We start from the raw sequence: 25,575 nt of genomic DNA on the forward strand, positions 1-25,575 counted from the left end.
TTCGAGCCCCGCCTCAGCTACATACTGAGATTTGAGGCCAGCCCAGGCGACATACTGAAATCCTGGACATCCCTCCAGCCCACCTCCACACCCTCACCACCAAAGTAAATGTCTTTCTACGAGTAAACAGGCTACGGAAGTATAAAAAGAGCAGCGGACACAGAAAAATGGAAGTCAGCCATGCAAGAAGAGTGAGCTTCCTCCTGTGGAAAGAAAAGCAGTGCAAAGGTCCTGAGGCCGCAGGCAGGTGGGGTGAGCTGGGGGAGGGGAGGCTGACACCTGGAATAAGCAACCAGGAGACTAAGGAGTAGCCAATCAGTAGACAGGTGAAAGGAGCCAACCTAGGTGAGCACTTTTTTTTTTTTAACAAGGAATGAGGTGGAGCCAGGGTAGGGTTTGAAGCTAAGAGGCCTCTGGCCGGACTTGGCGATTCACAGGCTCTCTGGCTCTAAGTGGTAACAGAGTCGGGTCTGAATGGAAACGGAACAAAGTGGAACTGGGTCTCCTGTGGCTGGACAAGAGGCTGAAGGCTGGAGAGGGGTGGGGAGAAATCCCTGGGCTGGGTCCCAAAGCTAGAGGTTCACATCGTGTTCTCCAGCAAGGACAACTGCGCCAGGCTTGCAGAGGTGGGTGCAGGGCTGGCTGGCTGGCCAGAGAACTCGTCCTACACTGCAATGTATGGTCATTTCCCGTCCTGAGGCTCGGCAGGCTTCCCAGTATCAAAAGAGCTGATGAGCCCTGCCCCTGTGCTGCTCTAGGGGAAACCCCTTGCCTGGGAACAGGGGGCTCCCCAGGCGGGAGGGACTTGCCCAAGCTCACACAGCACTGCTAGGAGCCGGGTGGGCTGGAGTCTGACGTGGTCGGCACGATTAGGTCTGGCACGCGCAGAAAAGGGAACGCTTCTAAGTCAGGAACTGAGGCTCAGAGGCTGGGTGGGGAGAGCGGGAAGAGGCTTTCCACACACCCCCAGCTGCGGTCCCCCCCCCCCAGACTTCCGCCCCAGGCCAGTTCTTCCCAGCATCAGCCTGTCACCCACCTCCACCCCACTTCTCAGAGACTCTTCTGGGTCCTAGGGGAGAAGCCCAGGGTGTTTGCTTTTTTGTTTTGAAGACAAATTCTCACTCTGCATTCCAGTCTGGCCCAAGCTCGCCTCTAATTCATGGCAATCCTCCTGCCTCCACCTCTGGGATGTGAGACGTGCGCTATCACGCCCCTCCCAGGCTGCTCATTTTAAAGAAAAATTTTCTTCTGTCCATCGGTGGGGCCAAGTCTCCCAGCCGGACTCTTCCCCAGCCATCTAGGCCTAGGCCCGCGCTCGCGTCCAGGTCCCCCTCCCGGCGGGGGCGGCGCCGTGACGCGAGGGGCGGGAGCAGGAAGGGGGTGTCGCTGACGCCGAGGCGGCCTCCGGCGGCTCCGGCCTTTTGTGCGGGTGGCAGGGTCCGGTGGAGGTGGTGGCCGAGGCAGGCGAGGCCCGGGAGGCCCATCTCAGCGCAGCCGGCCGGGTCCTGCCCTGCAGCCGGGGCGCCGCATCCATGTTCGAGTAAGCACCGGGCCTCGGGGTGGGGAGCGGGGACGGCGGTGAGATCAGGCTGGGGCAGGGGGCCGGAGTGGGGTTCCCAAGCTGGTGCATGTAGGAGCGACCCCGATGGACACCGGAAGGGGGTACACGTGTCTCGGGTGCGTGAGGGATTGCAGCCTGGCGGCGAGACCCAAGCTTGGGGCGTCACTGCCGGTTTGGGACGCATACAGGCAGCAGGGAGCTCCCTTAGGCCTGGATCGTCCCCCTTCAGGAGCCCTGACCCGGCACCCTGATGAAAGGACCCCGAGCAGCTCCATCCCCCACCCCCATCCCCAGTACTGGGCAGGCCCCGCAGCTCCTCTGGTCGCTGGTCCCCATTTGTCGTGGGAGCTGGGGAGAAGGAGCGTCTTTGAGCCTGAGATCTCGGCGGGATGGAGGGTCGTGTGTGTTCTGCCCCCCCCCCCCCACACACACACACACGTCCCCCGCACCTGCGGGTTTCCGTTTGTGATTATGTTCTAGAAGTGTCTGGGCTCAGCGTGGTGTGTGTGTGTGTGTGTGTGTGTGTGTGTGTGTGTGTAACAGCTGGGATCCTTTGGGGCAATGTTGTGTGGCAACAATGTTGGGGCAATGTCTGTGTGTTGTGTGTTATCCATCATCTTCAGTGTGATGGCTACCAACCAGGTCGAGTGCATCTGGGGCTCTTGGACACACTGTGGTTGTGTGTGAGGCATATCTCATTTTCTTTGTGGCACCATGTGCAAATCACACATTCTGAGCTTCTGCTTCGTTGTGACTTGTACAGCATTCCGCTTCGGTCTCTTGGCTGGCTGTGCCTATAATCTACCATGAATTACATCTGTGAGTTACCACCGTGAGCTCTCGTTGTGATTTTTAGTATGTGAGCTCTCGATGTGATTTTTAATATGTGTGTGTGTGGTTGGGGCTCGGCTGCTGGCTGCTTGTCATCCACATTTGAGCGTCTTTTGCTTCAGCGAACAAGTAGAAATCGCATGTGTCTGTCTCTCTGTGACAGTGTTGTGTCCCTGGGCCCTGTGGGTGGCTCATTCACCTCTGCTTCCATCAGTGGGAAAGTTCCAGTGTATCCAAATGTGGCATTGTTGCATGCCTTGGGTGTGTGGGAGATGGTCTGTGTCTCCCAGACCCTTTGTGGCTTTGTCTGTTGAAAGAGACAGAGACCCCTTGTGGTTTTCTCGTCTGAGGACCCTCCCTCCTGGGATGTTGGGTATAACCTTAACTACTTTGTAAAGCCTGCCCGGTCCTCATACTGACCCTTCAATATCTGGTACAGGATTATTCCCACGTCCCCCTTGTCTAGGGGAATGTCTGGGTTCTCTGTCACCGTGACAGCTGATAATTCCGTTCCTAGACCCTTGAGAACTGGCTTTTGCTTTGTTTTCTCTGCCTGGCGAACACCCTGCAGTTAGAGGGAACGTCAGGATGTGTAGCTTGATATGATGACTTACCTTCCCATAGGAATGCATGTGTGGGTCACTGGGTCCTGTGACTAGGTGATGTCTGAGTAGTGTTGGTGTGGGTTTTCCTGTTTGTTTTGGTCTTCTGTGTCTCTGTAAAACTTTACCGTGGTTGTATATGTGAAGCTGATTTATAGTGGACTTACTGTGTTTCTCTGAATTTGGAATTGATTCAGGGTTGCTGTGTGACTATAGCATATTTGTGGCATGTGTGTGTGTGTGTGTGTGTGTGTGTGTGTGTGGTGTGTAAAACATTCCTGGCATTTACATGTGAATTTGGCATACTTACAATGCTGTGCTTGTTTATGCTTGTGACACTTCTGTAAGTGTGGAAGGCAGACAGGTGGGAGAGACTTCGTTCGCCTACAGGCAAGTTCGTCGGTGACCCTCTGCATCCTCAGCCAGCTCTCCCTTTCCCACACACCTGTGTGTGCTCTTGTCCCTCTGTGCTGAGGCCAGAGTTTGACGCCCAGGAAGCCAGAGCCTCTGTCTGCACAGTTGAAAACGCCATTCTCCTCCGAGTCTCCGCCCCTTAACGGTCCTCCTCTCGCCACTCTGACCCCTCCCAGGACTGGCAGGCAGGCTGGCTGGCTGGCTGGCTGGCTGGCTGGCTGGCTGGCTGGCGTGGGCCACCCTAGGGCTCTGCTACCGGCCCTTTGAGAACTTCCTCTTTGTCTCATCCAAGAGCAAATGGAATGAACTTAGCTTGTCTGTGCCTCCTGCCTGCGCTCAAGTGGACCTGCGGCTTCAGAATAGGCCAGGCCGGAGTTTTAGCCCAGAGGTGAGAGGAGACCCACAGGGACCCCCATGGTCGGCCATCTTCTCTCTAGGGACACACAAGGTGGCCCAGGGACTTCAGATCTCCCTGAGAGCCCACGCGTCCTCGGTTCCGCTGGCCGCTCGCTATTCTCAGACCTGCCAGCCTCCTTCCTGGCCCCGAAATTTGCTGTTCTGAGGGAGCCCAGCACTGTCTCCCCCACACTTTGCCAGCTCTGTTCTTTGTCCCCAGCCCTTGGCCTCAGTGAGCCTTGCCCAGCTAAGCCCTTGGTAGTCAGTCTGCCTCACTTAAGAAACCCTCTCTGCTTTTAATTACTCTGTCAGAATTCAGTGTGCATCAAATTGCAAGTTGAGGTTTCTGATGCGGGTGGGGGTTCATATTTGAGTTTTGTTTCTCTTCTGTTTTGTGGCCGTCCTGGTGATGGGATCCAGGGCTTTGTACACGCAAGGCATATCCTCCAACTTCTGGTGGGTAGATTCTACTGCCTCCCATGCTCAGCTCCTCACTGGTAACATCTAGACAGTCTACTGACGAGCCATGCCCCAGGCCCTAGCCACTGGGTTCAAGGCCCTTTAACTACACATCCCCAACTCTGGAGTCCTTAAGACAGAATCTTGCTATACAGCCTATGCTGATCTCAAACTCTATGATCCTCCTGCCTCAGCACTAGAATGCTGAGTGTCTCACTGCCTCTGGCTAGAATCTGCATTTCAAACAGGTTCCTAACCGGTGGGTAGCGTTCTGGGGGGCTGTGCTGAACTTTACAGCAAAGGCACAAGTCAGCAGCCATCACTTTAATTCCTGTCGTTTTGTTTGTTTTGTTGTGTTTTGTGGTGATCTGGCTCCCTGCTTAGTGCAGTCAGATAGTTGGGACCTGCTGCAGAGAGTGTCCCCACTGTGCCCTGCCTGCGTGTGTTTAGACGGTGATCGGACAGCCTAAGGCACCAGCTGAGGTCCCTCCAGGGTCAGTATAGCTTCTTGGACAGTTTCAGGAAGATTGGTGACATTGCTGTCATTTTATTTCTGCAGCTGTGCCAAGGAGAAGCTGTCACGCACTGCTTCTTCGTCCCTTTACATATCATTTCTTCTTCACGCAGCCCAAGGAGATAGGAAAGCCAGGTGGAAGCAAGGCTAGGGACAGTGTAGACGCCACCCCGCGGCTCTGAGGCTGCAAGCCTTTAGGTCCTTTGAGTCCAAGGGGTGCTTGAATCCAGGCTCCGGGAGGGAGCAAGCAAGCTGACGATCACTTTGCTCTGGCCACGGTGGTGTGCGCCTACTCATGGGTGCCTGCTAGGCGAAGGGGAACAAGATGGAGAGCCAGGGGAAACAGTGTGTCTCTGGCAGACCCTCTGAGGTCAGAGAAGGTGAGGGGGATCGACAGAGGGCTGTGTGACTTCAAATAGAACTTGGAGATCGGTCTGTCGAACATGGCGGGTTGGGGGGCGGGTAGGAAGGGGGCGGGGTTTAGGGTGGGAGAAGAGGGAGTTCCCTTCAAGGGCTTTCCTGGGGTACGGAGGGTGAGAAAGCCTGCCCACCCTGCCGACCAGGAAGTCTCTGGCCTGCTCAATGTGGGAATAGCTCTTTCTCCAGCTGTAAGCTGGGACTGAGTTCCAACACCAGAGCAACGGTGACCACGGCGCTGGGCTGGCACAAGGGGAGCCGTAGCGGCCCAGGCCACCGTTTATGTCCTTTTATTTATTCATATCATTTATAAAATGACTTTACTTTATAAGACTCATGTGAATGCCTCTCTCGCACCCCATCAGAGCAGAGCTGCGGCAGAGCAAGAACTCAGGTGTGTCCCCAGAAGCCGGTAGAGCTGTCACAGACTGCTGCCCCAGTAAGGTATAGGAGCCCGCAGAACACAGAGAGGTCCATTCGAGTCTTGAAGTGTTGTGCAATATTTGCAAGGGCCAGGCATGGTAGTGCAGCCTGTAGGTGACTCTTTAGTGACTTCTTAGTGTGATTACAGAAGCAACACCAGCCGGACGGCACAGACCTCTTACACCTCAGAATGCCGAGGCAGGACAACCAAAAGTTCAGTCCCAGTCTAGACCATTGAGTGAGTTCAGAGCCAATCTGTACAGTTTATTGAGAGACCCTGCTTCAAAATAAAAAGTAAAAGGGGAACTGGGGAGTGGCTCTGTGGTAGAACAGCGGCCTAGAATCCCCTAGTGAGGGGTTGGGGGCGTGTCTCAGAGGTAGAGCCCCTCCCTAGAATCCCCTAGTGAGGGGGCTTGGGGCGTGGCTCAGTGGTAGAGCCCCTCCCTAGATTCCCCCAGTGGGGGGCTAAGGGCATGGCTCAATGGTAGAGCCCCTGCCTAGAATCCCCCAGTGAGGGGCTGGGGGCGTGGCTAGGTGGTAAAATGTCCACTGAACATATACCATGTTCTAGGTTCAAAAAATTGCAGGTCAAAGAAGATCAAGGGCAGTGTGGCCAGGGAGACCGGCATGAACTGAAGATTAGACAGGAGAAACATATTTGAAGGAACTTCCTGGGGGAGCAGAGGTGATGGTCTAGAGGGTGAAGAGGCTTGCCAACCACCCATGTTGTGTTCCCGGAGTCCACGTGGTAGAGAGGACCAATTCCTGAAAAAGCTCCCGAAAGAGGAGATACCACTTGTACTCAAATAGATCTGTGTCCCTGGAGTTAGAATCCTTCCCAGCAGCCAGTGCGCCCCCCTCTGCCGGTTCCTCTCGCTTAGAGCCTCGGTTTCCAGGTTTCCACCGTGAAGCTGGACAGTCCTGCGTCCAAGCACACATTGTTTTTGAGCGGCGATAAAAATCAATCACTAGGAGTGCTTGACAGAATCCCGATAAGAAGTCAACAACCGTGTCCCTTTAAAGTCCCCGCTAATCACCCCCACCGCCCTGATGGCAGTTGGTGTTTGCACAGTAACCAGAATGTTCTGTTTGCTTAACGTCGTCGCCTCTGGCAGGATGTTAACTCCTCAGAACCAAGCCCTACTTCAGGTCTCTGTTAGTACTGGGCACAGCCAGATCAGGGCTGTTTATTCGGTCTCACAGTATTTATAAGCATTAATTACGAGTCCTGTCTCTAGTTCTCGTGCTAGGGATACAGACAGCAACCAAGACGTCCTCCAGTTCACAGTTTAGGGCAGGCAATAAAGAAACTGTGTAAACAAATGAACAGGGTGAGCTGAGATAGTGTGGGTGAGTCGGGAGGGGGGAGGGGGGGAGCTCTTTCAGGCTGAGGGACCTTGGAGGAGTGAGGTAGATGCTGAAACTGTGGGTGGGCTTTTCAGATGGAGGCACCCACAGATGCAGGGTGTGATCCTGGGGAGCTTAAAGAACAAGAGGAGGCTGGAATACTGGGACAGGAGAGGGGCATGAGGCCCGGGAAATAATGAGACCTGGTCAAATGGAAGTCAAGACTTGTTTTCATCTGGAGAAAGGGACAGCCAAGGTAGGGCTTAGAGAACCTTGATCTCACTCAGCTAGCTGGTCACCAGCGTCCTGGGCTGAGAAGAGACTGAGGCAGAGATAGCAGTAGAGAACTAGAAGAAAGTCTGTGTGCCGTCTGTGTGGAAAGGGATGGAAGATGGGATGAAGAGACAGTAACGAAAAGAAAGATGGAAGTGGATTTTAGAGGTGGTGTTAGGGGGAGGCGGTGTTGCAGACAGATTAGAGATGAGAAAAGGAAGGACATTAAGAAAGGTGCTTTGGAGCTGGAGACCTGGCATCCCTGGGGCAAGAGAGCCTGGGTTCAGTTCCCTGTGCCCATAGGGTGACTCATAACTGCCTATAACTCCCGCTCCAGGGCCTATGGCGCCCTCTGTTGGTCTACAGCAGCACTGCACATCTGTAGTGCTCATAAACAGTGCATGCACAACACACACATACAAATAAATCAAATAACACTTTTTAAAAATGTTTTAATACTTTAAAAAAGAGGGGGTACTTGGGTTTGCATTTTGAGTGTTGCATGTCAATAAAGGTTTGCTTCATGAGTAAATTGGTAAGATTGTGTTTTTAAAAATCGGGTGTTGGGCATGGGTAAAAGCATTTGCCATAGAATCCTGATGGCCCGAGTTCAGTTCATAGAATCCTGATGACCTGGTGGAAGGAAAGAATTGGCTTCCAGAAGTTGTCCTCTGACCCCCACTTGTAGTCATGTCATTGAGGGCTCACTGTGTGCCTGACTGTGTTGGAGACGTCACAGTTTTATTATTTATTTATTTATTTTATTTTGGTGTTTTGTTTTGTTTTGGAGACAGGGTTTCTCTATGTACCCCAGGCTGTCCTGGAACCAGGCTGGCCTCCAACTCAGAAATCCATCTGCCTCTGCCTCCCAAGTCCTGGGATTTTAAAGGCATGTGCCACCACTACCCAGTCAGTTTGATTTCTTTAATCCCACATAATGATGACTTAAGTGGAGTCATCATTCCCTGGGCTATAATGGAGCAGTAAAGGCAGAGGGATATTCGGACCTGCTCTAGGGTTAGAGAGACAGAAAGGAGGTGATTGGGTGGGTGGGTATGTGGATAGAAGGATGGATCGACGGACAGATGGATAGATGAACTGATAGGCTGGTGGTTGGCTAGGTTGGCAAACGGATAAACAGATAGTTGGATGGACAGATGGAAGGATGGATGGACTGGTAGATGGGTATACAGGTGGCAGATGGATGGATGGATGGACGGACAGACAGATGGATGGATAGATAAACTGATAAGTAGCTGGATGGCTAGGTTGGCAGATGCATGAATGGGCAGGTAGAGAGTTGGATGGATGAATGGGTGGACAGATGGGGCCACTGGACGATGGATGCACCTTCGGGCTTATCCCAGCCCCTAACCCCGCCCCCTTCCCTTCTCCCTCCCTCTCCAGCACCACGCCCCACTCTGGCCGGAGCTCGCCCAGCAGCTCCCCGTCCCTTCGGAAGCGGCTTCAGCTCTTGCCCCCAATCCGGCCCCCTCCGGCTCCGGAGCCAGAACCAGGCACCATGGTGGAGAAGGGGTCTGACAGCTCCTCCGAGAAGAGCGGCGTGTCCGGGACACTCAGCACTCAGAGCCTGGGCGGCCGGAACTTCATCCGCAACAGTAAGGTGGGTGTGAGCTCAGGTGGGCCGGGAGAGGGTGGCGAGGGCAGAGAACACAGGGCTCCTCCTGACTCATTTCTTTCTCTTGCAGAAGATGCAGAGCTGGTACAGTGTGAGTATCTCTCTGCACGTGGGGCTTGATAACAGTATGGGAGGGGAGCTGTCTGCCTGCCGGGAGCACCAGACCAGAGAGAGCAGTTAAGGAGGGGGCGATAAGTAAAGAACAACGCATCAGGTGCCTGGAGGGATGGCTCAGTGGTTAAGAGCACTGACTGCTATCCCGAAGGTCCTGAGTTCAAATCCCAGCAACCACATGGTGGCTCACAACCATTCATAATGAAAACTGACGCCCTCTTCTGGTGCGTCTGAAGACAGCTACAGTGAACTTAGATATAATAATAAAGAAATCTTTTAAAAAAAGGAAAGAAAAACAAAATGCTTTAACGCTTCTATTGAACAGCCAGGACCTGTTGCTGCTATTTATGGCCTCTATGGCCTGGGTGGGTCTTTTCCACTTGAGAAACATTAGCCTAGCCTGGTGGTGGTGGTGGTGGCGGCAGCGGGCGGCGGCGCACGCCTTTAATCCCAGCACTTGGGAGGCAGAGGCAGGCGGATTTCTGAGTTCAAGGCCAGCCTGGTCTACAGAGTGAGTTCAAGGACAGCCAGGGCTGCATAGAGAAACCCTGTCTCGAAAAACAGAGAGAGAGAGAGAGAGAGAGAGAGAGAGAGAGAGAGAGAGAGAGAGAGAGAGAGAGAGAGAGAGAGATTAGCCTAACCTTGGGAGGCCAAAAGGAAGAGCAGGTAAGATTTAGAGATGCTGGTGGTGGTGCCTTGCACAGGGCCTGGCTCTTATATGAAGTCAGCATAACAGAGAGATGGCTCAGCAGTTCAGAGTACTGGCTGCTTTCGCAAAGGACTCAGGCACTGATTCCCAGTGCCCATGTGACCATTCACAACTCCAGTCCTAGGGGACCAGATGCCAGTTCTGGCCTCCACCTGCACTGGACACTCTCACCCATATACATATAAGAAAGACACTCATACACATTGTAACGTTTTAAAAGTCAGTAACTGTCAGGTATTCTTATGGTGATGTGTGTTGTGAGCAAAAAAAAAATCCCCAAGGGCCAAGAAGACTGAGAGGGATAGGAAGTTTGGGGGAAACAAATAGGGGCTCAGAATCTTCACTGACGTCCCCATGCCCCAAACCTCACCACAGATGCTGTGTCCCACATACAAACAACGCAACGAGGACTTCCGGAAACTGTTCAGCAAACTTCCTGAAGCAGAACGCCTCATCGTGGGTGAGTCTACCAGCCCCCAGCCTCAGTTTCTGGCCTGAGCTGAGAGCCTCTGGCCTCTCTCCTGCCTCCCTGTTGGCTTGTGGGCTGCCGGGCCAGAGCACGTGACTCACGTGTCTCCCTGTCTCTCCCTCCGGCCACTCTCAGATTACTCCTGCGCCCTGCAGCGGGAGATCCTCCTCCAGGGCCGCCTCTACCTCTCTGAGAACTGGATCTGTTTCTACAGCAACATCTTCCGCTGGGAGACCACAGTGAGTCGAACGGCAGGTGGAGGTGGAGACAGAGGCGCCTCCGGGCCAGCAGGACTTCGGGCTCGTTCTCACTGCCCTGTTCTCTGTCTTTAAGATTTCCATCCAATTGAAGGAAGTGACGTGTCTGAAGAAGGAAAAGACCGCCAAGCTCATCCCCAATGCCATTCAGATCTGTACGGAGAGCGAGAAGGTGGGTGATGGACCGATGTTGGGGGCCACACACCAGGATCACAGCAGAGACTCCCCCAACTCACCCAGACACGCCCATCAGAGCTGATCTCCCTGTGTGTTGACCTTGGCCCGTTTATTGTCTCGGCCCCCCTCAGTGGTCCAGCTCCACTCATTTTGGCTGGGGCCCCTACAGTATTCTCCTCTGCAGTGCCCCCTCACGTAGATGCCCTGCAGTGCATTGATCCTAAAATTTCCCATGGACCCAGCAGTTGGGATGCTGCCACCTCCACCCCCAGCCAAAGATGAGATAGGAACCCAGGGCTTTATATCTTCCAGAAAAACACCCCACCACTGAGCCATCTCCCTAGATCTTCTTTGTTTGCTCTTGTTTTGGGGACAGGGTGTGTTAGCAGCTCTTGCTGTCCTGGAACCCACTGCATGGTTCGGGGTGACCTTGAGCTCACAGAGATCTGCCTGCCCCTGACTCCTGAGTGCTGGGATTAAAGGCTGGCTTGTTTGTTTTAAATATTTATTTATTTTTCTTTTACTTGTATGGCTGTTTATCTTGCGTATATGTGTGCCACATGCCTGCAGTGCCCATGAAGGCCAAAAGAGGGTGTCAGACCCCCTAGAACTGGAGTTAGAGGTGGTTGTAAGCTCCCTGAGGTGGGTGCTGGAAACCTGCGCTGGGTCCTCTGCGAGAACAGCAGGAACTCTTAAGCACTGAGTGATCTCTCCAGCCCCTCGACCTTTGTTTGTTTGTTTGTTTGTTTGTTTGTTTGTTTGTTTTTGAGACTGGGTCTGGCTGTGTAGCTCAGGCTGACCTCGAACTCCAAATCTTGGCGCCACTGCCCTAGCACTGGGCCAGCAAGAACGATACCAAGCATTTGTCCCCATTTATTGCCTCATCTCTGCTTGGTTGAGAGATAGCCGTGTCACTCTGGGGTCCTAACAGGAAACAGGAAGGGCCAGGGAACGACCCAACAGCAGAATCCCCTTTGTGTTTTGTCAGCCCAGAGCTGAAAGAGTTAGCCATCCCTCACAGCACAGAGGGCTGAGAAAGGCACTGTGCATTGCTTCTGCCTCTGGCGTGGGGAAGGTTCTCTCTCCCACCACCTCCAGGAGGCTCCTCCCCATGGTGATGACCACGGGGTGACCCTGCCCCATCCTGCCTCTCTTGTCTCCTCACGCCCCACCCTTTTTTTGAAAGATGTATTTTATGTAGACGAATACACTGTAGCTGTCTTCGGACACATCAGATCCCATTACGGATGGTTGTGAGCCACCATGTGGTTGCTGGGATTTGAACTCGGGACCTTTGGAAGAGCAGCCAGTGCTCTTAACCACTGAGCCATCTCTCTAGCCCTCCTCATGCCCCTCTCTTTTCAGCATTTCTTCACTTCCTTCGGGGCCCGAGACCGCTGCTTCCTCCTCATCTTCCGTCTCTGGCAGAACGCGCTGCTTGAAAAGGTGGGTGTGAATGATGCACAGGAGGATGTGGTTAACTAGGGAGGACCTGGGACTCATAGGAAACTCCCAACTCTTCTCCATGGGCGCCAGGCCTTTCTGCATCTGTGGCTTCTCCAAAGGTCTTGCCAGGGGTGGGCCAGGAGCTCCCATGCCTAGCATTGAAGCGGAGTCCCTGAAGGAGGAGGAGGGGATTGGTACAGGCTGGTCCCCGATGCTGAGGGAAGCCTCCCTGTGCAGTCATTGCTGACCTATCCGTCAACACTGCTGACACCCCTGAGACACCCTTTCCCATCCCTGCTCTGCTGTGTGCCTCGCCCTCTCTGGTGCACTCATCCCCCAGGGCTGCTCCAAACTGGCCATCCTCAAAAGTAAGACTGAGAGAGACCTCCCTCCTCTCAGGAGCCTGATGGGGCAGCATCCCCAAAGAGGACAGAGGAGGGCCCTTCCGTTCCATTCCCATTCCCATCACCAGGCAGTTGTGTGTGTGTGGCAAGGGAGACCATCTCGACTTCGGAGCTCCCAGGACTGGGTGTGAGCTGGGCTCAGTGATGTTGCTTATCTCAAGCTGAGTGGATTAGGCATTGCCGGGGCTCTGGGCCCTGTCACCTCCCAGCGGGGTGACCTAGGATGGGCTACTGGGCACATTTCATCTTGAAGTCCTGATAGTGTTGCTGTAGAATCTAAGAGGTAGCACTTACGCAGCAGTTATAGGGATGCCAGCAGCGGCCACTGCCCTGGCTGTTATAATAGCTGTTATTATTTCGTGGTCTCTGGGGCCCAGCCAGTCGTGGGCAGTGGGACACCCAGGGCTGCTGAGGATATATTGAGGAGGATGGAGACCAGACAGCCCAGGAGGCACGAGCTTGGACCCTCTGGAATCTGGCTGGCTTTGAATCCCTGAGGATCATTTGTGTAACCTTGAGCGCATGGCTTCTCCTTATGGAGTTTCCAGATCCTTCTCAGTAAAAGTGGGAATCTTCCCTAGCCAGAGCACTATGGACTTAGGAGCTCTAAGGTGTGGCTTGCAGGGCCCAGGGCCTAGGCTCTGCAGAAAGAGGAGGGCTAGAGATGGATAGCAGCTAGGTGGAGATGGGTAGACTCTAGAGTGTGTAGCCATGCTGCCCTCTCCTGGAAGCTAGGGGAACTGCTGGGACTAGGCAGTAGAAACGAGAGGCCAACCTCATATCCCTTATGCCTAGACCCTGAGTCCTCGAGAGCTTTGGCACCTGGTCCATCAGTGCTATGGTTCCGAGCTGGGCCTCACCAGTGAAGATGAAGACTATGTCTGCCCCTTGCAACTGAATGGTCTTGGGTGAGTTGGAGGTGGAACGTGACTCAAAGGGATGTCGAGAATTTCCAAGGGACCTTCCTGGGTGCCTTGGATCTGCTGTTGAGAGACCAGTTGTTGACAGACGTGAGGTTACTGTGGAGTGGAGGGTCCAGCCATCGCCGCCTTCCTCCTTTCCCTTGCAGGAGTCCCAAAGAGGTGGGAGACGTGATCGCACTCAGCGACATCAGCCCGTCGGGGGCGGCTGACCGCAGCCAGGAGCCAAGCCCTGTGGGCTCGAGGCGTGGACGGGTCACCCCAAACCTCTCTCGAGCCAGCAGTGATGCAGACCATGGGGTGAGCCAGTGGGCGCTTATGGGGAAAGACGGCAAGATTGGGAATGGAGAAGGGAGGGCAGAAGATTAGTAGAGGGGGAGGGGCTTGGCAGAGGGAGGAAGACAGACGATGAAAAATAGAGGTAAATCAGGCAAATAGAACAGAATAAGAAAAAGAGGAGACAGCAGGGGAGCACGGTAGATGGACAGGAGAGCGACGGGCAGCAAAGCTTGTGGGTCAAGCATCCACAGAAGCCCTCATCACTGGGTGGTCCTGAGACCTCTGTCAAACATCATGTCTTCAGGGCTGGTCATTCTGGCCCAGACCTAAACTTTAGTCTATCAAACTCTTGTGGACAGAGTTGACCCGTGGGAACCCTTGGGCTGGGGTTGAGGTGTGGAAGACTGGATGGAGCCCTTCTCTGCAGGCCGAGGAGGACAAAGAAGAGCAGACAGACAGTCAGCTGGATGCCTCCTCCAGCCAGACAGTGACCCCAGTAGCAGAAGCTCTGAGTACCGAGCCGGCACCACCAGATGGGCCCACGTCCTCCCTGGGTCCCTTGGATCTGCTGTCCAGAGAGGAGCTGTTGACGGACACGAGTAACTCATCCTCGTCCACTGGGGAGGAAGGTGAGGCGGGGTAGCCCCCACTCACTCACCTCACTTCTATCTGAGCAGGAGCACCAGTGAGAGCGGAGGCGTTGGCACACGGGGCAGAGCATGCAGATGGTCAGGGATGCTGGGCAAACAGCCTCTTGCCTTGATGGTTACGTGGCCAGAAAAGGCAGGCTGTGAAATGGGCTATTTTTGTTCTCCCTGTACTGGTTTTCAGGTAGACTTGACTCTTGTGAGCCCAGAGACAGAGCCCTAGGTCTGGCTTCCCAACAGCGTATGGCATAGCGACCCCGCAGACATCCCAGATGGGGCTCTGATTGGTCTGACGTGACCAATGATGCCGGTTGCCTGTAGGGGGCCTGGGGCATGCGCCCACCTTATGGTATAGGAAAGTTGAGTGTTGTTTCAGGTTCTCCGGTGTCTCTTGTTCAGGAAGATGAGCTTGCCCTTCCCCCCTGGAGGCCTGGGAGTGAGGAGGAGCGTTTGTCCCAGAGGAACCCAGAGACGTACCCACATAACGAGGACACTTTTGTCTCCCAGGGGACCTGGCTGCCCTGCTGCCTGACCTCTCTGGCCGGCTCCTCATCAACTCCGTCTTCCACGTGGGCGCTGAGCGGCTGCAGCAGATGCTCTTCTCAGACTCTCCATTCCTGCAAGGCTTCCTGCAGCAGCGCAAGTTCACAGGTCAGGGGGCAGAGGAAGCCGAGGACCCTACGTCTGGCACCGGCGGCGGCGGGAGCGGGCTTCATGCCGCCTCTAGCTAGCAGTGGCCTTGGAGAGGGCTTTCAACCTGTCCGTGCCTGGTTCTTGCGAACACTGGGTGCGCTTGCCGTACTTGTGTTAGCGTGAGAGGTGAACGAGTTGCTACCTGGAAAGGGCCTCCAGCAGGAACTGGGCTAACATCTCACCGATGCACACTAGTGCCAGCTCTCTCAGACCCCCAGAGTACTCGGCAGCCACGGGATGTCCCTGGCAGAGAGCATACAACTGACTTGGTGTTAAGCAGGTATTATTCCTGGATAGAGCAGACATAGTCTTCAGGAGACTAGAAGACGGTGGAGCTGGCCTGGGGAGATGGCTCACTCCCTGGGGTGTTTTCTGTGCAAGCATGAGGACCCCAGTTTGATAACCAGAACCCACATAAAACATTGGGGACTGAACCGGCAAGGTGACTTAGTGAGTAGTGGTGTTCACCCCAAACCCACATAGAAGAAGGAGGGAACCATCTCCAAGTTTTCCTCTGACACACTTGTGCCTGGCACACATGCCAACGCCCCATAAATAAATAAACAAACGCAGTAAAAGCGTTTTACACGGGCTACAGAGATGGCTCAGAGGCTCAGGGCATGCACAGCTTTGCAGACGACCCAAGTTCTGTTCCTAGCACCGTATGGGTCTGTTCAAAGTTGTGACTCCAGCTCCAAGAGGATCCAACATCTTAAGCTTCCACAGGCACTGAACTCACACGGACACACCCACACACCGACACAGATACACATGGCATAGACACACAACACGCACACACAGACACACACGCATACACACAAAGACACACAGACACATGATAAACACAGAGACCCAACAGACACAACACACATAGCTGTACATATACCACACCACACATACACATACAGACAGACACACACACACACACAAAAGAACACTAAGAATAAAATAGATCTAGAAATTCTTTAAAAGCTGGGCATTGTGGCGCATGCTTCTAAGCACATGACTAGCAGAATAGGCCTGGCCAGCGGACCTGTCCCTGTGGTGAGCATCACGCCATTGACAGACTCTGTCCCAGGGGGACAAGGTGGACAGCACCTGAAGAGGAACGAGGTTCACCGCTGGTTGTTCTCCGGCCTCTACATATACACTCCCATGTGCACACACATACATGCAGCTGTACTCATGAAGACACACAGGCATGTTCACGGCATGTACATACGGACCTGCCTTCCCACCTTCCCCAGGACAATAGACCTAACATATTAGGCATGGAAAGGCCTAGGACTTCTAGGGACCTGAAGGATGGTGCAAGAGGGACCCAACAGGAGGGTGTGGGGAGGTCCTGGGTTCAGTGTGGCACCTGGAATGTGTGAAGGTTCAGGCGACCTCCAGGGAAAGGTGTCACAAAGGTTGGAGTTCCTTCATTTGGTGCTTGGGAGAAACCAAGTCTGGCACAGGAAGGAAGCTGAGGCTGTGGTGGTGACCGAGGTGGTCCCAGAAGGCATCAGAAACTCCCCATCTGTCATTACCGCTGTAGCCTAAGTTGTCTTCTAAACTAAAAGTGGGGTGGGCGGCACAGTGGAGATACGCAATAGGGTGGCGCAGTTGGGGACAAGTCCCCAGAGAATTGAGACCCTCCAAAAAGACTGGGTTTCCTATCCTCCCAGATGTGACCTTGAGCCCTTGGAGCAGTGACAGCAAGTGCCACCAGCGCAGAGTCCTAACCTACACCATCCCCATTAGCAACCAGCTAGGCCCCAAGAGCGCCTCTGTGGTGGAGACACAGGTAGGCCTGGGGAGGCAGCTGGTGGGTGGGCTGGCCCAGTGGAGCGGCCCTGACCTCCCGGCTGCTCCTTCTGTCCCCTGCAGACGCTGTTCCGGCGCGGCCCACAGGCGGGCGGGTGCGTGGTGGACTCTGAGGTGCTCACCCAGGGCATCCCGTACCAGGACTACTTCTACACTGCCCACCGATACTGTATCCTGGGTCTGGCCCGGAACAAGGCCCGGCTTCGGTGATCCCGAGTGTGCCCTATCTCTACCTCACCTCAGTGGTCAGGGCTGCCTCCACCCAGCATTGGAAGAGGTCATTGTGAATAGAATAGTTGATGTGCTCAGCTGTTCGTTGAGCATCTGAGCACATGCTAAACATAGATATTCTAGGTCTCAGGGACAAAAATTCCCCTGTAAGGGACTTTAAACTTCACTGGGGATATTCCAGTGAATTAAATGATGGCAGAATGTTCACTACCTCACCTGGATTTTGAGAAATTCACAGGAGGCTGGAGTGAGACAGCAGAATTTTATACTATGGTGATCAAGGGTGGACCATCTGAGAAAAGAATATTTTGTAATAGCCAGAGGAAGGGGCTTCCATTCAGAGTGGCCAGTACAAAGGCCCTGAAGTGGGAACATTGGAGTAGAGAAGCAGGAGCATGGGAGTAACTGGAGTAGAGAAGCAGGAGCATGGGAGTAGCTGGAGTAGAAAAGCAGGAGCATGGGAGTAGCTGGAATAAAGAGAAGTAGGTGTGAGGTGCATCCAGGGAATCAGTCTGAGCCCAGAGGACCCTGAATGAACTCCACAGACAGGCTTCTTCTGGCTACAAATGGGGGTGGAGTGGGAGACCAAGAGGAGCCCTCCCACTCTGCTGTCTAGGTGTAGAAGTAGGGGCTGGGACCAGTTGGGAGTGGCAAAAAGGACAATAGTTGGATTCTGGATAGGTTTTGTCAAGAGTGGGGCCCACAGTGTCAGCAGTAAGGAGGCTGGGACCAGGGGATCCTAGGTTCAAGGCTGCAGTGAGTTCAAATAAGAGCCTGTTAGAGGATAAAAAAATGACTAGTGTCGAATCGACCAGGGAGGGGCCGAGGGTAGCGCTCAACCCTAGAACTCTCGCTCAGCAGGTAGGAATTTCAATCCCTAGTATAGCCCAAGCCGAAGACAGTTATAGGTAGACCCTAAAGTGTGATTTAAGCCAGAGTCCAAGGCCTAGATTTGAGGTGACAAAGACCTTTCTCTGAATTAGAAGTTTGGGGTTCATAGGATCCCCCTACAAACCTGACCCAGGACCTCTCTTGTCCCCTCCTAGTGTATCCTCAGAGATCCGCTACCGAAAGCAGCCGTGGAGCCTCGTGAAGTCTCTCATTGAGAAGAACTCATGGAGTGGCATCGAAGATTATTTCCACCACCTGGGTAGGGGACTGAAGGCTGGTGGTGCAGGGGCGGCCGTGGCCCAGCAGGGTGCCGACATCGAGCCATCTCTTGCCCCCTCAGATCGAGAACTCGCCAAGGCAGAGAAGCTGTCCCTGGAGGAAGGAGGGAAAGATGCCCGTGGACTACTGTCAGGTCTGCGGAGGAGGAAGCGGCCCCTGAGCTGGAGGGGGCACAGAGACGGACCTCAGCACCCAGACCCAGACCCTGGCACCCAGACCAGCATGCACACCTCAGGTGCCTTACCTCGAGACAGGCAGCTGGAGGAGATGGCCCCTGGGGTGCTCCTGGCTCACCCCAACTTGTTGTTTCCAGGTTCCCTCAGCTCTCGCTTCTCGGAACCATCCGTGGATCAGGGCCCCGGGGCAGGCATCCCCAGCGTCCTGGTTCTCATCAGCATTGTGTGAGTAAGGAGACTGGCATGGGTTTGCAGCCTGGCTGTGTGGTGTGGATCACGTGCTTGGCCTCTCTGGGCCTCTGCTTTCGTTGGGATGTGGGTTCAACCCAGAGCAAGGATTGCATATGTCCGGCAGAGTTCCCACGTGCCGCTCAATTTGTCTTAGAGAAGTCTTTCTGGCTGGGACAGCAGCTACCCTGGGGCCCAAGGGAGATCAGAGGGAAGAAATTTCTGGAAGAAGAGACAAAGTATGTGAAGTTAGCTACTCAAAAGTAGTCAAGAGCCTGGCGGCGGTGGCACGCACCTGTAATCCCAGCACTTAGGAGGCAGAGGCAGGTGGATTTCTGAGTTCGAGGCCAGCCAGGGCTACACAGAGAAACCCTGTGTCGAAAAAACCAAATCCAAAAAAAAAAAAAAGAACATAGTCAGGTTGTGGATACATTGTTTTTTCTGCCGGCATCCTGGGCTGAATGGAGATGGAGAAGCAAGAGTCTCATGGGAATGGAGGAGGAGTTGCTCAGGGAAGGGGCTGAGCTGGTGTAGGAGACAGTGGCAGCCAAAGATGAGAAGCCATCCCAGATTCAGGAGAGCCGGTGACAGCTGAGCTGAGACCTCCGTAGGGCTTGGGCAGGGGCACAAGGCATCTGGAGGCCAGCGTGGATGGGAGGGGCAGGACACTAAGGAAAAGCAAGTAAGACCCCTCCCCCGCCACACACAAACACACCAGCTTAGAGCTGACCCTGCCACATGCTCAGACTCTTGAGGCCTCAGTTTCCCAAGATCACCCGGGAGCCCCGTGGTCTTCAGGCTCAGAGCTAGATGCCCTGGGTGGAGGAAGACCGGGTACCAGCCCTGCTGCCCTGGGCAGTTCTCACACCTCTGTCTTCCCCTCACTGCCTCCGCAGGATCTGTGTGAGGTAGGGCATCCTCTCTCTGCTCATCCCCCCCACGCCCCCGCAGCATTCTCTCCCTGTTCAATGTCCCTGGCTTTTCCAGGGAAGATGGCCTAGCGTGGCCAGCAAGCATGTAGGCATGACCTAGGACAGAGCGCGAACCCTCTCATTTCTGCTTATGGGCTGTGTGACCCTAGGCATATCCGTCACCCTCTCTGAGCCTTTTTCCTCTGAAAAGGGTGGGTAATCACTGCACCTTTTAAGGTGTGGTTATGCTAGTGTGCTGGGGGCGGGTGCAGAGCTCCAAGCCTCACTGGAGGGGACATCCATCTTGATTCCGGACTCTGTCCCCAGCCTCATCGTTCTCATCGCCCTCAACGCTCTCCTCTTCTACCGTCTCTGGTCTCTGGAGAGAACGGCCCATACCTTCGAGTCCTGGCACAGCCTGGCACTGGCCAAGGGGTAAGCGGAGAGAGCTTGGGGAGGGTTTGGGGCGGGGTTTGGGGGCGGGGTTTGGGGCAGGGCTTGAGCGAGTTGAGATGGCAGGGACCATTCACTCAGATTCTTCATCTCCACAGCAAGTTCCCCCAGACAGCTACGGAGTGGGCGGAGATCTTGGCTCTGCAGAAGCACTTCCACAGCGTCGAGGTGCACAAGTGGAGGCAGATCCTTCGCGCGTCCGTGGAACTCCTGGATGAGGTACGCGGCAGCCACCGCAGGGCTGTTGGGGCCTTGGGTCAGGATGCCTCTCTTTCAAGGGGTTCAGTTTTCTCCATCATAAAATGAGGAAGCTGGTTCCGGTACTGACCTCTTAGCTTGCTAGGGAGGTCTGTGGAGCAGAAGGAACACTCATAGCCTGGAAAAGCAGCCTTCAGGCATGGCTGGATCCAGCCATTTGGCTGTAGTAAGAATTCCCGCGTCCTGTTCTGCTAGTAGCAGGCTGGTTTAAGGGGACATGTAAAGGATAGTCCTCTCTGTCATTAGCTGCTGGAGTCACATGTCCATCCTTCTCCAAGCCGAGTAGTCAGGCTGTACCAGGCTTGGCTTCCTGTCTGCCGACTTGGGCTTAGTTAGGTTGGCTAATAAGACAGTGACTCTCCCAAGGGCATTTGGTTCTCATCTCCAAAAAAAAAAGGGATTGATGAAGTCATCCTGTATAGTTCAGGGGATACTCAAGGTCAGACTGCCGTGTGACCTTCCATAAGTGGCTGTCCTTTGGGCCCTGGCTGCATCTTCTGATCAGTGGAGAGTAATGCTATCTTTCATAAGCTGAGACTGCACTGGCCTGTGGAGTAATGCCAAGCACACTGTAAACACTTAATGTTCTTACTGTTGGTGAGCCTCGTCCGGGCTTATAGTAGGTGCTGAATAAATACACTGTCACCATATAGTGTTCCTCTTAGACCCCAGAGGACTGCAGCTGAGGAAGACCGGGGAAAATGTGTGGTACTGGGGTGGGTGACTATGATATGGTGGAGACTGAGGGAAAGACTCCGACTTTGTCTGGTCCCTTAGGGCATCTGGTCTGAACTGAAGGAATTTATGGAAATTCTGTTTAGTGGGCAGGAGGGCGTGGCTCCGTGGTAGAACCCCTACCTAGAATCCCCCAGGGAGGGGCTGGGGTGTGGCTCAGTGGTAGGACCCTGCCTAGAATCCCCCAGTGAGGGGGTTGGGGGCGTGGCTCAGTGGTAGGACCCTGCCTGGAATCCCCCAGTGAGGGGCTGGGGTGTGGCTCAGTGGTAGAGCCCCTGCCTAGAATCCCCCAGGGAGGGGCTGGGGGCATGGCTCAGTGGTAGAGCCCCTGCCTAGAATCCCCCAGTGAGGGGCTGGGGGCGTGGCTCAGTGGTAGAGCCCCTGCCTAGAATCCCCCAGGGAGGGGCTGGGGGCGTGGCTCAGTGGTAGAGCCCCTGCCTAGAATCCCCCAGGGAGGGGCTGGGGCGTGGCTCTTTAATAAAAGCAAGAGCTCTTAGCATAACAGAGCTGGCCTACCACCAGCCAGAAGTGACCAGTCCTCCAGCCAGCCTCACAGCAGGAAGCCCCGTGAATTAATGGCTTTCTCTGTGACACAAAGAAGGTGAACTGGTTGATCTTCCTCCTGAGGCCACGCTGAGCAGCAGCTGAGGGAAGGCTTAGTTTGGCTATCATAGCTTATTGATGTAGTGCATGAGGGTCACTGGGAAGGCTCTGTCCAAAAGTGGAGATGGCACAGAGACCGGAAGAAAGGCCAGGCTGTAATCAACTAGCCTCATCTTTAATGGCCTGGGTCCACCCGCTAGAGTCACCCTGTACGTCCTACAACCTCCCCAGACCAGCTGAGGATTAAGTGTTCAAGGGCGTGTAAACAGAGTGGGACACATTTCACAGTCAGATCAGGAAAGGAGGAAACGTTTATTAGGCTCCTGACGTGTGCTAACCCTGATGTGCTGACCGTCCTGGTGGGGGTCCTGGGAGCATGAGAACCGCAGGTCAGGAAGCTGCTAGGGGATGGGCTCTGATTCTCACAGGCCTCCCGGAGTAACCTAAGTAGTCGGGGAGGCCCTGCTTCCTGAAGGGCAGCAGCCTTCTGCTATAGTGCCATCTAGTGGGGACCAGGCGACACACCAGCCTGTGGGTTCAGATTTAAGTAGTAACATCTTGTCCCTTTTTGGATTTAGGCAGGAGGTATGGGGGGGGGGGGGCATCCTTTGGTTCAAGGCTAGGTACTTAGTCAAGGTCCCCTGGTGTAGTTACTGTGGATCAGGCGCTAGCATCCCTCAAATCTCTGACGTAATTCTATGAAGCTGGGGTATTATTATTAATTAGGTGATTATATTAATCACTTGTAATCCAGGCAAGGAAATAGGCCCATACCAATGAAAGGATTTACCCTTACACTGTTAGTAATAGCAGAGTCCGGATTTGAACCCAGACCACCTGAGTCCCACCTTGAGACGTTACCAGGCGGTGAGGCAGCATGACCATGCAGAATAGCGTGGAGAGTGCTCATCCTACCTCCCCCACCTCTTCCGGCAGATGAAGTTCTCCTTGGAGAAGCTACATCAAGGAATTACTGTCGCGGATCCTCCCCTGGACACTCAGCCACAGCCTGATGACAGTTTTCCCTGAGGACTCCTGATCGAAAAGCCACGCCCCCTAAACGGACAGAAGGACACATGGAACCCTGGCAGCCACTGCTGGCACAGTGTGAATACTGCCGGGAGGTTCCTGCCTGCCCCTCACAGTGGCCCCGCCAAGAGCCACACAGACCTGGGGACCATAGAACCAAGAAGCACTTTAGGTCTGTGTGTGCGAGTCCAGCTGCCTCTGCCTGTTCTGCCAGGGAGCTGGCCTGGTCTTTGGCAGGCTCCCCCCCTCTGACTAACTTATTTTGCCCAGCTGGGGTTGTGGGGGGCACCTTTTGGGGTGCACGAGACCCTCTGGGTTTAATGTATTATATTTATTTGGAAATAACAACCCCAATAAAGGGTTGGAAATGGCTATGGCTGTGCCTGTGGGGTCCTGGGAGCAGATGAGGGCTTCCCACTCACCCTGCCGCCATGATCCATGTTCTGCGAGTCCTGTTCCTGTCACCGAGGCCAGCTCTGCCTTATGCAAGCCCAAAGCAGCTGCCCCAGTGGCCTGCATGCCTAGCAGCTCCTTAGTGGGAGCACAAGAACGTGGGGGAGTCACCTTGAGAACCGCCATCAATACCTGAGAGAATCGATACCCATGGCCTTCGGGGATTGAATCTAAGGCCTTCACATTTGCTGGGCAAACACTGCACCACTGAGTACCACTCACCCCCCAGGCTCTTCACATCTTGTTTTATTTCTTAATTTAAAATTTTATGTGTATTTATTTTAAGTGAGGTTCCACTACGAAGGCCCTGCTGTCCTGGAACTCACTGTGTTGACCAGGCAGGCCTTGCCGTCACAGGGATCTCCTGCCTCTACCTCCCCAGAGTGTGGGTCGCCTTTAGTCAGATTTAACAATTAGATCTCTAATTTCCTTTCTGTCGTGAGATAGAGTCTTACTAAATGGCCTGCTGCCCTTAAACTCACCCAGTAAGGTCCTAGTAGGTCTTTGACCTTACCCTGCTCCCACCTCAGCCCCATGAGGAGCTGGGAATGTCCGGCCTGCACCACCAGGGTCAGCATTTATGTGGCTCCTGACAAGGCTTGGCACAGAGTAAGTCAAAACTATTTACCACAGAATTGGAAGGAAAAATGAAACTCATGTAGGGATCAAGTGGGAACCAAGCTATACATTTCATTGTGGGACGAAATCGCTTTTGGGGAGGGGGGTGTGTGTGGGAATTCAAGACAGGTTCTCTGTGTAGTCCTGGCTATCCTAGAACTCACTTCCCAAGCTGGCCTTCAAATCAGAGAACCGCCTGCCTCTGCCTCCTTAGTGCTGGGATTAAAGGCTCTGTGACAAAATCTTAACACCCTCAAGGCCGCCGTTGAGGTATAATCTATGCATTTTCCCTCCCCCTTACATCTCCAGATTTAACGTTTTGTTTTAGATTTGTTATTTATTCTTTGTGTGTATGAATGAGTGCTTTGCCTGTGTGTGTGTGTGTATGTGTGTGTGTGTGTGTGTGTATGCACCATGCCAAAATTCTGGGTGATCAAGAACCACCATGTGGGCGCTGGGAACCAAACCTGGGTCCTCTGCAAGAGCCGCAAATGCTCTTAACCACTGAACCATCTTTCTAGCCCCCGATGTTCAGATTTATACACAGGACCCCATTCCTTCCTGAACCAGGCACCTCCCCATCAACCATCTGTGGTATTGGTAGAGCCCAGCCGCGTCCTTCTCCAAACCCTGGGTTGAGAAAGGAAGTCTGTCTGGGTAGAAGGATCTTTGGAAGGGCACATGCCAAGTGGTGGGGTGGAAAGATTGGGTTAAAGCCGGAACAAGTAAAGGGCAAAGCCTGCCCTGCCTCCACCGCAGCTGTGTGACCAGGCTGGGACCCTGCTGCAGATGGCTCCTCATACCTGCAAACGGAGCGGAAGGACAGCACCTCGGAGTAAGGCTTCAGTTCATAGAGCCTCTACAAACACCGGTCTGATAGGGCTGTAAGGAGGTGCCCCTGTGTCCATTGCTAAGGTCTGTCCTCGATGCACCTCCTCCTCCTCCCAGCCCCCACCAGGGCCACTGGAGCTGCAAAAGGGTTATTTTCTGCACAAGGAATTTCACGGCTTAGGAGGTGCTGGCGCAAAAGCTCAGACCACAAAGGTGTCTGGTGTCCCTGGCTCCTTGCCGCTAGGCCCTGGACCTGCCCCACACTGTGGCTTCGCTGAGACTTTATTTCATGCTGAACTGGAAGCTAGGACAAGGACCAGCCAACGCCTGGCTGTCCAGAGTCTCTCTCCCACCTTGATCCCGGTGTCCCAGAGCCCTTCAATGAGCCTAGCAGAAGTTAAGGTGCCGGGGACCTGTTTGGGACACAGGACGGTGCCCTCTCCCAGGGGAAGAGGTACAGGCAACAAACAGGCAAATCATAATAAAAAAGAATACAAACATGGTGTGGTGGTCCATACTGAAGCGGGAGACCACCAGTTAGAAGGCAGCATGGTCTACATAGTGAGATCCTGTCTCCAAAGTTCAACATACAGGACCCACATAGTGAAGAAGCTTCCCCAAGTTGTCCTCTCACCTTCTCGTGTGTGCCACGGAATTGCTGTGTGGTCTCACACATAACAGAGTAAATAAAATATAATAAAAAGCAGAACTAACCCCCATGATGTTAGGTGCTGACAACTGTTCTGACAAAGCGCATAAGAACCCGAGATGATCTAGTCAGTAAGGAGGGAAGCAGATTACTCAAAATGAGCACAGAAAATGCCGTGAAGGTGACATTGGAGCCCTGGGCTTCAGCTCAATCAGCCCTTCCATCACCTGGGGATGGTAGGCGGGGTTGGGGTGGGGGGTGTCCAGGCAGAATGGAAGTAGGGCAAAAGCCCTGAAGCAGTGATGAGCTGGTGTGCTGGGGGTGGAGGAACGGTGGACGACGGAGTGGGAGGAGAGCTGGGAAGATGACGTCAGAGTCGCAGCGGGGGATCGCGGGAATGGCCCATTTGAAACCCCCGCACCTCCGACCC

The 25,575-nt window shown here is 54.1% G+C and overlaps 1 protein-coding gene across 2 annotated transcripts; it reads left to right on the forward strand.

The window, feature by feature from the left end:
• Nucleotides 1–1,080: 1,080 nt before the first annotated feature.
• On the forward strand, nt 1,081–22,966 carry Gramd1a (GRAM domain containing 1A). 2 transcript variants are annotated; one of them, XM_052165766.1, is made up of 19 exons: nt 1,081–1,540; nt 8,645–8,861; nt 8,947–8,967; nt 10,075–10,159; nt 10,304–10,407; nt 10,502–10,597; nt 11,968–12,048; nt 13,248–13,360; nt 13,522–13,672; nt 14,079–14,280; nt 14,806–14,949; nt 16,662–16,780; nt 16,864–17,006; nt 18,078–18,181; nt 18,263–18,436; nt 18,515–18,602; nt 19,844–19,951; nt 20,068–20,188; nt 22,502–22,966. In XM_052165766.1, the coding sequence occupies exons 1-19, from the start codon at nt 1,533–1,535 to the stop codon at nt 22,592–22,594; spliced, it is 2,172 nt and encodes a 723-aa protein (XP_052021726.1). In that variant the 5' UTR covers nt 1,081–1,532; the 3' UTR covers nt 22,595–22,966. The 2 variants fall into 2 exon arrangements, with proteins under 2 accessions (XP_052021726.1, XP_052021716.1); XM_052165756.1 differs by lacking the exon at nt 1,081–1,540 and adding an exon at nt 3,696–3,796.
• Nucleotides 22,967–25,575: the final 2,609 nt, after the last annotated feature.

The sequence above is a fragment of the Apodemus sylvaticus genome, chromosome 1, assembly GCF_947179515.1.
Source record: "Apodemus sylvaticus chromosome 1, mApoSyl1.1, whole genome shotgun sequence".
Taxonomy (NCBI): Eukaryota; Metazoa; Chordata; class Mammalia; order Rodentia; family Muridae; genus Apodemus; species Apodemus sylvaticus.

Coding starts and splice junctions, on each gene's coding strand:
- Gramd1a (XM_052165756.1), top strand. CDS start 3,711: ATGAACTTAGCTTGTCTGTGCCTCCTGCCTGCGCTCAAGTGGACCTGC. Junction 17,007..18,077: donor CGGAACAAGGCCCGGCTTCG/GTGATCCCGAGT, acceptor GTCCCCTCCTAG/TGTATCCTCAGAGATCCGCT. Junction 18,437..18,514: donor GACCAGCATGCACACCTCAG/GTGCCTTACCTC, acceptor TGTTGTTTCCAG/GTTCCCTCAGCTCTCGCTTC.